A 16,256-nucleotide genomic window follows, 5' to 3' on the forward strand; every position below is an offset into this window, starting at 1 on the left:
TGACACACAATAGGCACACAATAAGTAATTTTGGAAAAAATCTTGGGGATTCCCAGGTGGACACACCGGCAGGTATCTTTCTAGAGGTTGCCCTAGACAAACGTCTCCTTCCCGATGGGAGGCTGGCTTTCAAAAAGGCCACACTACACAACACAAACATTCTGCCAATGGTCAGTTATGGACACAGACGCAGAATAGTGGCTTCAAGCATGAAGAGACCCGACGCTTACAACCGTGCTGATGAAAAGCAGCAGGGACAGCTCTATGGCTCTGCTCAGGTAGAAAACCTTCCCGTGCTACAAGGTATTCGGTTATTTTTACAAATCAATCAGGAATTTCTCCCATCCAATCCAGTTCCTGCCTTTCAGCCATCAGATGCAGCTGTGCAGATAATAAGTTTTCTTCACTGCTGCTGTGCGGATGGTATCATTTTACCCGTGGCTGCTCAAGTGTCTTTGGTCTCCCAGGCCCCTGAGCGAACGTGTAAATGAATATAGTCTGAGCACTAGGAGATCATGCTTTCTCCTTCCCAGAGTGAGCTCCGGATGCACAGCAGGTTAAGGCCGCATGCTGGTCTGGAGTGGTGAGAGCCTCTAGCTGTTCAGGCACTGGGAGAAGGGGGTGGGGAGAGAAGGAAGGATCAGATCGAAACCCTCAGAGACAGCTCATCATATAATTGGATCAGGCTGATGCAATCAAAGTAGGTGCCATGTGGTGTGAGCAGACAATGGCCGGAGGGAATAAACCTCCACACAGAAGGACCATCAGCACGTTGCCAAGTTGCCCTCTTTCAGGCTTTAGCCTTCAAAGCAAAGTCCCCAAGGCCTCACTTCTGACCTGCACAGCAGGATGCAGAGCTTGGACGAAGGGCTTCAATCCAGAGGCCCAAGGCCCAGGGAGGTCATGCGTTTCCATGGCGGATGGCCTTAGAGGACCCACAGGGAAGGCCAATGATCTGGAAGGCGGGAGTCCTGAAATCTGGCCCCAACTTTTGTCATTAATTCTTATGAAGGGCCAAGATACTTCTCCTTGTGGCCTGAATTTACCTATCTATAAACTAGAAATAATAACTGCTATCACTTACTTGAAAGATTTTGTGTGAGAGTCTCGTTTATGAGAGGGCTTTGAAGAGAGTAAAATGTAGGATTATACAAACATAGAGGGCATTATTAGATGCTGATAAACCCACGAGCCCCCACAATCGTTAACCTTAGTTTAACTCAGCCTGCTCTATCCTGGCCATGAAGTACTTCAGGCTCTATTCTTTTTTTTTTTAATTAATTAATGTATTTTGAGAGAGAAAGTGAGAGGGGAGGGCCAAGGAGAGGGAGAGAGAGGGAGAGAGACAGACAGACAGACAGAGACAGAGACAGAGAGAGAGAGAGAGAGAGAGAGAGAGAATCCCAAGCACAGCCCACTCTGTCAGTGTGGAGCCTGATGTGAGCCTCGAACTTACCAACCGTGAGATCATGACTTGAGCCGAAATCAAGAGTCGGAGGCTAGGGGCACCTGAGTGGCTCAGTCAATTAAGCGTCCAACTTTCGTTCAGGCCATCATCTCACAGTTCCTGAGTTTGAGCCCCACATCGGGTTCTGTGCTGACAGTTCAGAGCCTGGAACCTGCTTCGAATTGTCTCTCCCTCTCTCTCTGCCCCTCCCCAGCTCGCTCTCACTCTCTCTCTCTCTCTCTCTCAAAAATAAATAAACATTTAGGAAAAATTACAAAAAAAAACAGTTGAGGGGCACCTGGGTGGCTCAGTCGGTTGAGCGCCGACTTCGGCTCAGGTCACAATCTCGCGGTCTGTGAGTTCGAGCCCTGCATCGGGCCCCTGTGCTGACAGCTCAGAGCCCAGAGCCTGTTTCGGATTCTGTGTCTCCCTCTCTCTGACCCTCCCCCATTCATGCTCTGTCTCTCTCTGTCTCAAAAATAAATAAAATAATTAAAAAAAAAAAAAAAAAAACAGTTGGAGGCTTCACTGACTGAGCCACCCAGGCGCCCCCTTCAGGCTCTATCCTTACAGCCCGGGGCAGGGGAATCGGAGAACAAAAACAAGCCACCCAGCCCCTCCGTCCCGTGGATAAAGACTCACAATCCAGCCACCTCCGTCCGTGTCCATATCACAGTACACCTGCAGGGGCCGGCTGGCATCACCATGCAGGTAGATGGTATATAGACCACTGGCGACATTGCTGTTCTGCTGAACTTGACTGCAGTCGGAAGGATGTGGAAAACGGGCACCAACTGGGAGTCAAGCAGAAAGATAGCGTCGTTAGGCGAAGGGCAAGGAAGAAGTAGGGGGGCTGGTCCCTTATTTCCAGATAACTTATTTTGTTCAGAAATTATTTCATAACCTCCTACTACTTTGCTTCTTCCGACCCTTCGCAAATATCTTATTTTTCTCATTCACCCTGCTCTCATCAAACCCTTCAAATGTAGTAGAAATAAGGTCAGGTTTACATCACTTCCTACCCTGATGCCCTCAAAATAACATTCTGTTCTGCTTCCCTCTTCAGTCTTTCTACCATGAGATCAATTTTGTTTGAACCCATAACCCTATTGCCCCGTTTCCAGAGAAATCCATCACTCTGTCCACTCGCTCCTCCTTGGACAGCTTTCTTGGCTGTCCGATGCTTGTCCTCTAACACATTCTCGTTCAGAGAACATTACCTGTGGAAAGGGTGGTAGATACACTCCTGCTCCGGCGATCACCCTTAAAGGCAACCAAGGAGACTGGGTAGGCGATGCCCTGCTCAAGGCCTTGCAACTCAAGTCTCTCGTTCCCTCTTCCAAGCTGTACCTCCTACCAAACAAAGGAGACAGTAGACAGTCACTCAGTGTGTCACCCCCAGCACCCTAGCTGTCAACGGCTTTCCCCGGTGCTAATGACAGGAGCTCTCTGAGAGCACAGTGTTTGGTTTCTTTCAGGGCTTAGTGGCGCCCAGAATATGGGTGGGTCCCAGCAGCTTCGCTGGGGGGCAGCACCATGGAGATTCAGCCCTGCTGGAGTGCTAGCACAGAACTGGCACCACAGACCGCCCTGGAGGAGCACCCACCAGGTCTCCTGGGACCCTCTGCCTCCAGGTACATGCTGGAACACCAACTACAGCCACCAAGGCCAGTGGTGCTGGGCTGAGGAGCTAATAAGGGCGATAAAAGTGACTGCTGATAACTGTGCAGCAGGGCCATTGCTGGCCTTTCAGGAAACGTCCTTCTGAACCTATCTTATTTCCTCTACAGACATAGGGCTAACTTTCCTTGAAGCACTGTCATAAGCAACCATTAAGATAATGAATAAACCAAAGTGCCCTTCCTTTCCCTCTTTGTCCCTTCTCTCTTGCCAACAAGAAAGAGGAAGAATTTTCCATTGGAACAAGCTACAAAAACTTGCTGGCCTTCAGATTCCAGGTGGGAGGGATAACTCCTGAAATAAGGTTTAATCAATCCATTCAATAAATATTTAGTGAGCACGTCTTGCGTGCCAGGTTGTAAGCACGTTAGATACAATGATAGATACAACAGACAAATTGTCCTTGGAGCGAACGTTTCCTGAGAAAGACAACAGAACAAAATAACATGGGGCGGATGTGCAGCCCGCAAATACTCAATGGATAGCGAGGAGAAGACACAAAAGTTAGTCCTCTAAAACGAGGCCACACGTACGATGTCGGCAGACAACTAACTGTGTGCAGCAGCTTCGCTAACACAGCAGATGATCAGTGAGGCTCAACTCATTTCTTAGCCAGTGGCCATGACACCAGCAATCAAGCCGGTGGGCCCGGGTCAGCTGCTTCATTTGGAGGCTGGGCATGGGTACCAAGAGAAAAAGCAAGAAGTATCCAGTACCTTAACGGTGCCATCTGGGAGTTGGTAGGTCAGAATGTAGCCATCGATCTGAGCAGAGGGGGGCATCCAGGTCAACACCCCCCCGGACTGTGTAACGGCAGATGGACGAAGGTTTTTGGGAGGGTCGATGTCTGTATACAGAAAGTCAGGTAATTATTATTAGTCGGTATTTCTGCAACCGAGGCAAGATCATTTTTGATGCGTTAACATATTTTCTACCAACTTATCCTTCCCATGGCAGCAGGCAGTTCCCAGGCAGTTCCTCCCTAGCAGCAGGCATGGTCTCTGCTCTTCCTTGCCACCAGCCCCTTATGACCTTGGTTTCTAAAAGCACACTCCAGGGGCACCTGGGTGGCGCAGTTGGTTGAGCATCTGACTTCAGCTCAGGTCACAATCTTGCGATCCGTGAGTTTGAGCCCCGCGTTGGGCTCTGTGCTGATAGCTGGGAGCCTGGAACCTGCTTCGGACTCTGTATCTCCCTCTCTCTGCCCTTCCCCTGCTCACGCCGTGTCTCTCAAAAAGGAATAAATGTTTAAAAAAAAATTTTTTAGGGGCGCCTGGGTGGCTCAGTCGGTTGAGCAGCCGACTTCGGCTCAGGTCATGATCTTGCACTCCGTGAGTTTGAGCCCCGCGTCGGGCTCTGTGCTGACAGCTCAGAGCCTGGAGCCTGTTTCAGATTCTGTGTCTCCCTCTCTCTCTGACCCTCCCCCGTTCATGCTCTGTCTCTCTCTGTCTCAAAAATAAATAAACGTTTAAAAAAAAATTAAAAAAAAAATTTTTAGTAAAAGCACATTCCACACCCGCTGAGGACAAGGGGACTAAGGAAGAGGGGAGTGGGTAGGGCCGAGACAGTGCATCTATGCTCCCAGGTTCCCCACAGATTCTCCAAGAGTGGTGGGTATGAACAATCCAGATCATCCAGATCAGCAGGCAGATTCCCAGTGACGGCAGGGCTCCCGAAGTGACCTGGAGTGCGGATCTGAGAGGAACCTGTGCACAGAAACCACATGTCCCTGCAACCACCTACCTGGAAAGATGACCACAGAGCTGGCACTGGGAAACCACCCAAGACTTTACACACAGCCCTGGAGAAGGAGCATGCCCCCTAAATCAGAGATACCGACCCACCAGCAGAATGGGGGCTTGCGACAAACATTAAGTTGGCGTAGAGATTTAAAGTTCTATTTCCCACCTAACTAAACATATGGCCTTAGATGCACACCCTGTACAGAAAGCGTGGGGAAGGCGTGATGGTGGTGGTCTTGTGCAAAGGAGAGAAAGAGAGAGAGGGAAGAAGAGGCAGAGAAAAAGCAGAGCCTTCCTTGTGGCTCTGAATGTGCGATGGGGAGGGAGGGGAGGGGGAGGAGTACACACTCTGGAGACCGGGAAACCAAAACTCAGCAAGAATTCTAGTCAAAACCATATTAATTGGTCAGATGGCTCGTTTTTTTAAACCAAATAAGATATTGAATGAAAAATTTCCATTTTGAAAAATCATCATAGAGGGTGATTTTAATTTAGAAGTTCCCAAAAAAGATGTCTCCAGGCTATTTTCTCCTCAGTAGCATTTCGGCCGAGAATGGAATTGCAATGTTTTAATAGAAATCAGGCAGCTGTTGTTTTGAATTAGGATGTTTTGACAAATTTTGAGTTTCTGTAATATCAGCTCGGTTTGACTTTCTAAGTGTAACATCTGGCATGGATTTTATTCTTTCCATCACACTACAGAACTAAATTTCCTGCTTCCAAACATCAAAGCAAAACCTTAACTATTTAAATATCTTAAGCTGGCCTCTGCTACTTCTTTGACTGCCCACCAATCCCCTGGTTATGGACTTGAGATGTCTGAATTACTTCCACATTTCTGTGAAGTACAAAGATGGTAATATTGTTGTCTTTTTTAATTATTATTTAAGAGAGAGAAAGAGAGAGAGAGCATGCAAGCACAGGAGGGGCAGAGGGAGAGAGAGAATCCAAAGCAGGCTCTGTGCTGTCAGCTCAGAGCCTGGAGCAGGGCTCTCGATCCCACAACCCTGGGATCATGACCTGAGCCAAAATCAAGAGTGGGACACCCAACCCCCTGAGCCACTAAGGCACTAAGGCACAATAAGGGTATTGTCTTTAAAAATGGGAAGAGTGAGAGGCACTTGGGCGGCTCAGTGGGTTAGGTGTCCAACTTCGGCTCGGGTCATGATCTCATGGCTCGTGAGTTCGAGCCCCGTGTCGGGCTCTGTGCTGACAGCCTGGAGCCTGCTTCAGATTCTCTCTCTCCCTCTCTCTCTCTCTCTGCCCCTCTTCCACTCATGCTTTGTCTATCTCTCTCTCAAAAATAAACATTAATTTTTTTTAAATGGGAACAGTGAAGCAAAGAGAAGATAATGAAGGAACAGAGGGAGAAAGGAACGAGGGCGACAGAGAGAGGAGAGAGGGAGGGAGGGAAAAGGAAAGAAGGAAGAAGGGAGGGACTGGCTGCCTCTGGGGAACAGCATTGACTATTAAGGAGTCTGGGCTGTACAAGAGTTTTTCTTTCTATGTGTTCCTTTGAATAGTTTTAATTTTTTTTTTTTTTTACCGTAAGTATACTTTACTCTTTTAATTAAAAAATCCTGCTAATTGTAACTAATAAAGAAATTCAAGGCACCTCTAACTCCAGTGGCCACACATGGTGTCCCCCGCCACAAAGGGGATGGCCAGCCCTTGCCCAGATGTCCAGAGAGACCCGAGGACGTCAGGGTGGGCACAGGGAGTCTCTCAGTCCCTGTGAGGCCCCACCACACATGCAAAACACAACAGCCCAGGCCCCTCTGATCACTAACTGGAAAGGGACAGCGAGGGAGAAATACACTCCACCACCGCCTCCAATCCAGGACATGGACACAGAAGTGCTACGTTGCCTCCCTCTTCTCCAAATTGGACTCAAGGCCCGCCAGGTTCTAACATCCAGGTGGAGAGCCTGGGAGCTGGGCAGGGTGGAGGACAAGCTGACGGAGGCCCCGCACAACCACCCGGAAAAGCCACACACTTCCACTTTCACACTGCCTCCTCTACACTCTTCTTTTTTTTTTTTTTTGAAGTTCATTTATTTTGAAAGAGAGAGAGAGAGAGTGCACAGCAGTGGAATGAAGGCACAGAGAGAGGGAGAGAATCCCAAGCAGGCTCCGCACTCCCAGCACAGGGCCCAACGTGGCTTGAACTCCTGAACCACAAGATCACGACCTGAGCCTAAATCATGAGTCGGACACTTAACCCACTGAGCCACCCAGGCACCCGTCCTCTACACTCTTCTCAATCAGAGCCCTCGTATCCACGTAAGGTAAAGAAGGAACCACTCTGAGGCATGTCCTCAGGTGAAACAACGGCCTTCCCTACTCCCCTCTGCACCCCTAGGTACAGACGATGACTGCTCTGATGGGTGTGCAGGGTCCCCGGTCCCAGGCCTTTACAGTACCTGTCAGGGCCGTGGTGTCCGCCTTCTTGCTCTCCCGGGCCCCCTTCTGGGCCCACACCTGGACCGTGTACTCCACGTCCGGCCTCAGGCCCGTCAGCACGGTGCTGCTCTGCTCCTTCCCCACCGGCACCTCCCCGGTGTCTCCATCGGCGGACGTGTAGCGCACCATGTACCTGTCGATGACGGCCTGCACCGGGTCCCAGGAGACAGTGGCCGTGTTCTCTGTCACCCGGTCGGTCACCAGGTTTTGGGGGCTGTCAATGTCTTTTGAAAAAGGAAAGGCTGCATTTTAGAGCCAAGGGAGACCATCCTACTTCCCGACCCTGTCTCTAGGAGCTCTCCATTCAAGTTACCTTTAATAATGATCCAATTCCATCGCAACCAGGAGTGAAAGGCCCCTGGTTTCCATTTTCCAGGGAAACAAACCACTGGACATTAATATGGAAATTTTCTCTCTAGCTTCCATAAAAACAATAAAAGTCTCCCAAACAACAAGACAAGCCACCCAAACTGCTGTTCGAACAACCTCTTCTTGTTATCTCCACATTATGTGGTGGTTTTGTTTTACAGAGTCTCAGAGCTGAGAGGTCAGATCTTCCCACCTTCTTGTCTCTTACAAAAGGGGAAGAGAATGGAGGTCCAGAGGAATGAAAAGGCTCGCCCAAGATCCTGCCATTTCCCTGTGTTAAAACGCAGACAAACCCCTCTCTGCTCTGAACTTTGAAGCCTCCCGCCTTCTAAAGGACTCTGCTCCTTTTCATCTGCCCTCTCTCCAGCACCATCAGCCTCTCCCACTCTCCCGCCCCTCTGCACGCCTCAGCCCACGGGCTTCTCGGGAGAGCAGTCTGCATGCCTCCACTATCAGTCCGCCCCTCACATCCACTCCTCGAGCAGTGAAGTTTGGCACTTTTTGACACCACGTCACCGACCCCACCAGTATAGGTCACCACCGACTCTGCACTGCCAGATCCGACGGATGCTCGCCACCCCCAGAGGCGTTTGGCAGAGCTGATCCACTCCCTCTGTCTTAAAATGCTCTCGGCTCTTGACTGGCGTGACTACACCCTCCTCTGGTTTTCTCCTAACTGCCCGACCCCTTCTCCATCTCCTTTGTCGGCAACCTGGAAATGTGGGGCACCAAGGCCCCCGTCCCGTCTTCCTCTCTACACCTCTCCCTAAGCGAACCCATCCACGTCCGTGGCTCTGAACGCCAACCAATGCTCTCGGCTCCCTGATACACGAGCCCCTGGCTTGCATCCGCAACCATATACCCAGCACAGCACCTAGCCTGTGTTGGACGCTCGACCAATATTTGTAGGATCGATGAATAAATCAATTAGCCAAGGAATCGCACAAGTTTCTCCAGCTTAAATGTCTAAAAGTCTTAACATCCCCCCCCCCAAAACGAGCCTATTTATCTCTGAGCCTCCCCTCTCCGAAAATGATGCCCCAACCTTCCATGTTGCTCAAGCCAGAAACCCCGGTCTTACCTGATTCGTTTTCTTCCTGCCCCACACCTCATCCATCAACAAATACTGCCATTTACAACTCCAAAATATGTGCTCAGATACCCCCTCTCCTCTCTCCCAATGGCCATCGCCACCCCTTGCCCGGATTTTACACTAGAGTCTTCATTAACCCTCCTAACGCTACCCTTGTCACGTCCTCTGTTTATTCTCTTCACTGTGGCCTGAATAAACTGTTTTAAACAAATATGACATCGTGTTGTTCTTCTAACAAATGTAACCTTCCTTCAGGCACGTGGGGTCCTGTGTGAGTGACCCTGCCTCCTTCCCACCCGCCCCACATCACCTCCTCTCTCGCCCTCTGCGCTCCAGCAACACCAGCCCCCTTGCGGTCCCGTGTCCATCTCAGCTGCTGCAGCTTAGGGCCGTCAGGTGCACTCTTCCCTCGGCCAGAAACGGCTAGTTTTCTCCAATACCCATCCTCTCCTTCTTCCGTAAGCATACTGTCCAGTGGATCTCTCTGTAATGATGGAAGTATTCTGCCCTGTCCAATACAGTGGCCATTAGAAACGTGGCTCTGGACCATCTGAAATGTGGTGAGTCCAACTTTGAAAATAGTTTAGTTGCTTTTAATTAATTAAAATTTAAGCTGCCACAGGCAGCCAGGGGCTACTGAATTGGAGAGGACGGTCTAACCGAAGGGTAAGGTGGGCACGTGATCACCCAGCTGAAGACTCCGTTTCCCAGCCTTTCCTGTAGTGAGGTCTGGCACCGTGCCTTGGGTCTGGCCAGTGGAACACGAGAAGAACTAAAGGATGTGTGCAGTGTTCCAGTCATGTCCTTCCCTTTCCCAGGTCCCTTTCCACTTCTGGAATGAGGACAGATGACCACATAGACGAAGGCAACCCCCTAGGGATGATAGAACACAATACCAAAGGAGCCGGGGTCTCCTGTGCCATGGGGCTACCTCATCAGCCCTGGGCCACTTCTACTCTGCCCACTCCACAAGAGAAGAGTAAGCTTCTTTCTTGTTTAAGGATATGTTATTTGGATGTTTCTGTCTATATGTATCTTAACCAGGATTTGTTCCATCCCATCTAAGAAACACCCCTACCCTGCTATTCTTTATACCTGCGCCAGGTACATCTCCTTCATAGAACTTATCATAATTATAGTTACAAGTTGGTTTCCTTGTTGATTGTCTGTCTTTCCCACTGGACTGCAAGACAGCAGCAATCATATTTGTTTTGTTGCTACTGGATCGCAGGCCTGGCCCTTGGAAAATGCTCACCAAAACTTAGCCGTAGGCCGAAATGAACATAGAGCCCCAACCTCCAAGGAAACACTTATTCCTCTAAACTACGCACCATCTATTAAGGCAAACCCACAGAAAACAGCTTTGCCACAAAACAGTTCTCTAATCCAGTGCTTTTGCGGAATTTTATGTTGTTTTTGCCATTCTATAATTTTTTATCACTGAGAAGCAGAGCTGTTAAAACACAAGCCTGGGGAAAGAGTTTTAAGACCTTCACAGGACTGTTCAATATGTACCCCATAACTATGCTTTGATTTTTTTTTTTTTTTTTTTTTTTTTGGTACGGGAATGAGGTTTTTTTCCAACAAACCTGCCTAAAACAGTCCCTGAGTCACAGACCTAAAAGGCAGCAGTGGCATAATTCAGCAGCAGCATCAACCCCTAGTGATGACCCCAGTTTCTGTTCTCCTCCCTCCTGTTACCTGTGGGGGCCATGGTGTCCGCCTTCTTGCTCTCCCGGGCCCCCTTCTGGGCCCACACCTGGACCGTGTACTCCACGCCCGGCCTCAGGCCCGTCAGCATGGTGCTGCTCTGCTCCTTCCCCACCGGCACCTCCCCGGTGTCTCCATCGGCGGACGTGTAGCGCACCATGTACCTGTCGATGACGGCCTGCACCGGGTCCCAGGAGACGGTGGCCGTGTTCTCCGTCACCCGGTCGGTCACCAGGTTTTGGGGGCTGTCAATGTCTAAAAGGAAAAGTACTCATCAACGTGCACTAGTTATAGGCCACAGAGTGCAGAAACTCACATCGTTTTGCTTGGAGTGAGGCCCTTTCATGTTACGTGGTCTTTCCGTCACCTACACTCTAACTGCTTCACTAACGTATGTCTTCTCTCCCCAGACAGAGTTGGGCTCCTCAGGCAGAAAGCACAGTAAACCAAAATCTGCAAATCTACACTATTACCTTTACCAAGAGTGTAACAAAACAAATCTCATTATTGATTTGGGAAGCGTATATCAAACTCCCACTATGTGCAAGGCATGGTGTTATGTGGCGTTCAGGGTTCAGTTGAGGACACCGTCCATGCTCACAAGCAGTAATCATTTTGTTTCTAGCATCATGTCAATGGAGACTTCTGATCTCATCCAAGATGATTCTAATAACTAGATGCAAATGTCGGCTCCTAGAGGAAGAGGGCAGCGACCATATCTCCTCTGGGTTGCCACAGCCTCGTAGAGAACACAGCACATGGTAAATGCTCAACACACATTGCTGAGTGGATCAGCCAAATGAAGACCAGTTTTAATATGCTTTACACATCATAGATGCACTTGTAACACTGGTTGGCTGGTTAACTCACTACAGAAATACGGCCAAACATCTCTTTCCCAATAAAATTAAAATAGAACATTTAAGTTATCCTTATCCTCAAAACCAGATTATCATGATTCATTCATGCTAAAGCACACCACATAGATCAGCTTGCTCTGGTAGTCTATTTTATAAAGTTGAGTTATCAACATATTATTTAATAATACTAACAACATTTGATTTTCATTTTCTCCTCCCACTCAAAACACAAGGACAGACCCTTAATGCTGTCCACAGTGAAATATCCACGCACTCAGAGCAGGAGCAGCTGGACACGACCATCCAATCACGGCAAAACTGCACTTTGGAAACTGCCACAGGGGACTGACTTGTAAGGAAACCAGTTAAAGGGACGTGAGAGGCAGTGTGTGCAGTCTCTTATGAAAGGACACTATTCTGCTCTTCTATAAGTCATTGATTCTTCCAGGGTCAAACAGGAAAACAACTCTTGACCAGCCACAGGCTTAGGCCTTACATTCTCAAAGAACAAGGCTCCATTACCTGTCGGGGCCATGGTGTCCGCCTTCTTGCTCTCCCGGGCCCCCTTCTGGGCCCACACCTGGACCGTGTACTCCACGCCCGGCCTCAGGCCTGTCAGCACGGTGCTGCTCTGCTCCTTCCCCACCGGCACCTCCCCGGTGTCTCCATCGGCGGACGTGTAGCGCACCATGTACCTGTCGATGACGGCCTGCACCGGGTCCCAGGAGACGGTGGCCGTGTTCTCTGTCACCCGGTCGGTCACCAGGTTTTGGGGGCTGTCAATGTCTTTAAAAAAGATATTTGGAAAGCCTAAGCTTTGAAGCCATGGAAGAGATACCCACCACCCACCACTCTCATTTCATCTTCTAGAACTCTCTTAGCACAAGGCAATGGTATTCCCATCCAGAATCTGCTGGGAGTCAAGGGAGAAAGGAACCCCAGTTCCCAATTTCAAAAGACTACACATCGTAAGCTTAACATACTTTTGGCTTTTAGCTCCCTAAAATATATGAGGAACGACATCTTCTTAACAACATTATGTCACATCACAACAATCATTAAACATCTGCCATGACGTTCAGGGTACCTAGTTTATCATTTTATCATGGGCTGCTTCACGGGCAATCATTCTGAAAGTATTATCACAAGCATTGCAACGATCAGAGCCTATAAACATCTTTGGCGAGTCCGCTGAAAACATGGCCACCGCATAGCTTTATTTCTCCCTTCCTGTGGACTGAGTGGTTTCGTGAGCAGCTCACCACGACCAGGCAGAGAGAGCTACCAATTACCACCTCACTGAGGTCACTACTAGGACTCACTGTCCTTTTTGGTCTCTGTGACTTTCTCTGCAAAGTCTCTCATCTCAGGCCGCCTCTTGGGTATCATGCACACTCAAATCCACATGCTCAAAATTCAATTCTGATTGATCTTTTTCTTATTACCTGTTGGGGCCATGGTGTTGGCTTTCTTGCTCTCCCGGGCCCCCTTCTGGGCCCACACCTGGACCGTGTACTCCACGCCCGGCCTCAGGCCCGTCAGCACGGTGCTGCTCTGCTCCTTCCCCACCGGCACCTCCCCGGTGTCTCCATCGGCGGACGTGTAGCGCACCATGTACCTGTCGATGACGGCCTGCACCGGGTCCCAGGAGACGGTGGCCGTGTTCTCCGTCACCCGGTCGGTCACCAGGTTTGTTGGGCTGTCAATGTCTGAAAGGAAAGTTAAAGCGCACCATTAACGAGCACCGAAGAGGGAGACCGTGTTGCTTGAAGGGAGGCAGTTTCCTGGTCTTGTGGTTTTCCCATGTCCTGTCAGTTTTCAGGTGTTTCACAAAGACCGAACTTCTCTCCACAGCTAGACTCTTGGATCCTCAAGAAGGCAGCACAGGATAATGGAATGAGCAGGAGTATCCAGAGTCAGAAGAGCTCGTTTGCAGTTTTAGCCCAGAGATGCAGAGCAGAGGGACAGGAAAAGCCCTGAGCAGAGCCAACAGACTGGGGATATAGGCCCAGCTCTGCCATCAGCCAGCCATGGCCCTGGACAGCTAGCACTGCTGTCCCCAGCTGAACCTCAGTTCCTTCTTTGTAAAATATGGGCCTTACTAAATAGATACGAAAGTACCATAATATGCAATGAATATGCCACAAATCTGACTCCATGAATCATCAGCTGACTTTGTGACTTGTAAAGAGCATTCACTTCTTTGTATTTGAGGTTTCTTAACTATAAAACGGGGATATTGATTCCTGCTCTACCCATCTCACCAAATGCCTCTGAGGACGAAGCAATTGAAGAATATAACCCTCATTCATTGCTGGTGGGTATATAAAATACTGCCACCATTCTGGGAATAACTTGGCCATTCCTCAAAAAGTGAAACATAGAGTTATCATATGACCCAGAAATTCCACTCCTAGGTATATACCCAAATGAATTGAAAGCATATGTCCACACAAAAAGTTGTATATAAATGCTCATAGTAACCCTATTCACGATAGCCAAAAAGTGGAAAAAGCACAAATGCTTATCAAGTGACAAATGGATAAAACAATGTGTTACATCCATACAATGGAATATTACTTGGCAAGAAAATAAAGTACCCATACATGCTCCAACATGGATGAAATTTGAAAATATTATGTGTAGTTAATAAAGCCAGTCATGAAAGACCACATGCTGTGTGAATCCATTTATATGAAATGTCCAGAATAAGGACCTTCTGTCTCTATAGAGACAGAAACTAACAGTGTCCTAGGGCTAGGGGGAGTGGGGGCAGGAGGCACTATTAACGGACATGGGGTTTCTTTCTGGAGTGATGACAATATTCTGATTAGATAATAGTGATGGTTGTAGGACTCTGTAAATACACTAAAAACCACTGACCTTATCCTTTAAAAGAGTACATTGTATAGAAAGTAAATCATATCTCAATAAGTCTGTTCTTAAAAAATGAGGACACAGAGATGAATGAGCTTTAAAAATTATGAACTGTTCCAGGATGTAAGTATAACTTTAGGATCCTGAGAACGGAGCACACAGTGCTTCAGAGAGGATTTATCCCCTAAGAAAACAATAACCCTTCCTTGCTTCAAAAAGATCAGAGTGAAAAAACACTTCCCTAAAGTACTAGGCTCGCAGATCCTAACATATATGGTTTCTTTATATCTTTTCCCTCTTAAGACAAAACATTTCAACGATTGAGTACAAATCAGAGGAACAGTGGGTAGATGGGACCGATCACCATCTATCTTTATAAGACCAAAGTATGAGGCCAATATGAGCTCCTTATTTGGAGGTAATGTGTAAAAGGAAGGTGAGGGATGGTGTGTGCAATCTCCTACAAAGGGACAATATCCCGCTCTTCCATAAATCATCTAGTCCACCAGTGTCAAAGCAGGAAAACAAAACTTGATTAGCCATAGGTTTAGGTCTTACATTCTCAAAGAACAAGGCTCCATTACCTGTCGGGGCCATGGTGTCCGCCTTCTTGCTCTCCCGGGCCCCCTTCTGGGCCCACACCTGGACCGTGTACTCCACGCCCGGCCTCAGGCCTGTCAGCACGGTGCTGCTCTGCTCCTTCCCCACCGGCACCTCCCCGGTGTCTCCATCGGCGGACGTGTAGCGCACCATGTACCTGTCGATGACGGCCTGTACCGGGTCCCAGGAGACGGTGGCCGTGTTCTCTGTCACCCGGTCAGTCACCAGGTTTTGGGGGCTGTCAATGTCTTTAAAAAAGATATTTGGAAAGCCTAAGCTTTGAAGCCATGGAAGAGATACCACCACCCACCACTCTCATTTCATCTTCTAGAACTCTCTTAGCACAAGGCAATGGTATTCCCATCCAGAATCTGCTGGGAGTCAAGGGAGAAAGGAACCCCAGTTCCCAATTTCAAAAGACTACACATCGTAAGCTTAACATACTTTTGGCTTTTAGCTCCCTAAAATATATGAGGAACGACATCTTCTTAACAACATTATGTCACATCACAACAATCATTAAACATCTGCCATGACGTTCAGGGTACCTAGTTTATCATTTTATCATGGGCTGCTTCACGGGCAATCATTCTGAAAGTATTATCACAAGCATTGCAACGATCAGAGCCTATAAACATCTTTGGCGAGTCCGCTGAAAACATGGCCACCGCATAGCTTTATTTCTCCCTTCCTGTGGACTGAGTGGTTTCGTGAGCAGCTCACCACGACCAGGCAGAGAGAGCTACCAATTACCACCTCACTGAGGTCACTACTAGGACTCACTGTCCTTTTTGGTCTCTGTGACTTTCTCTGCAAAGTCTCTCATCTCAGGCCGCCTCTTGGGTATCATGCACACTCAAATCCACATGCTCAAAATTCAATTCTGATTGATCTTTTTCTTATTACCTGTTGGGGCCATGGTGTTGGCTTTCTTGCTCTCCCGGGCCCCCTTCTGGGCCCACACCTGGACCGTGTACTCCACGCCCGGCCTCAGGCCCGTCAGCACGGTGCTGCTCTGCTCCTTCCCCACCGGCACCTCCCCGGTGTCTCCATCGGCGGACGTGTAGCGCACCATGTACCTGTCGATGACGGCCTGCACCGGGTCCCAGGAGACGGTGGCCGTGTTCTCCGTCACCCGGTCGGTCACCAGGTTTGTTGGGCTGTCAATGTCTGAAAGGAAAGTTAAAGCGCACCATTAACGAGCACCGAAGAGGGAGACCGTGTTGCTTGAAGGGAGGCGGTTTCCTGGTCTTGTGGTTTTCCCATGTCCTATGTCAGTTTTCAATTGTTTTAGGGACGTAGACCTTCTCTCCACAGCTGGCCTCTTGGATCCTCGAGGAAGCAGCACACGACAGCAGGATAAGCACTAGATCCAAGTCAGAAAAGCTGTGGTCCTGCACATCTCAACGGTCTCTG

The 16,256-nt window shown here is 48.8% G+C and overlaps 1 protein-coding gene across 2 annotated transcripts in view; it reads right to left on the bottom strand.

Annotated features, from left to right (window-relative positions):
• The window catches only part of TNN (tenascin N), a 54,255-nt gene that overhangs the window by 14,621 nt on the left and 23,378 nt on the right, over positions 1 to 16,256 (bottom strand). Inside the window, exons 8-16 of one of the 2 annotated variants that reach the window (XM_053909252.1) lie at positions 15,747 to 16,010; positions 14,825 to 15,088; positions 12,809 to 13,072; positions 11,886 to 12,149; positions 10,495 to 10,758; positions 7,292 to 7,555; positions 3,844 to 3,974; positions 2,668 to 2,800; positions 2,090 to 2,241 (exon numbers count right to left, since the gene is read on the bottom strand). In XM_053909252.1, coding sequence (XP_053765227.1) covers positions 2,090 to 2,241; positions 2,668 to 2,800; positions 3,844 to 3,974; positions 7,292 to 7,555; positions 10,495 to 10,758; positions 11,886 to 12,149; positions 12,809 to 13,072; positions 14,825 to 15,088; positions 15,747 to 16,010 — 2,000 coding nt within the window. The remainder of the gene's footprint in view (positions 1 to 2,089; positions 2,242 to 2,667; positions 2,801 to 3,843; positions 3,975 to 7,291; positions 7,556 to 10,494; positions 10,759 to 11,885; positions 12,150 to 12,808; positions 13,073 to 14,824; positions 15,089 to 15,746; positions 16,011 to 16,256) is intronic. The other variant, XM_053909253.1, reaches the window with a different exon arrangement.

The sequence above is a fragment of the Panthera pardus genome, unplaced genomic scaffold (assembly GCF_024362965.1).
Source record: "Panthera pardus isolate Hobbes unplaced genomic scaffold, ASM2436296v1 HiC_scaffold_21, whole genome shotgun sequence".
Classification (NCBI taxonomy): Eukaryota; Metazoa; Chordata; class Mammalia; order Carnivora; family Felidae; genus Panthera; species Panthera pardus.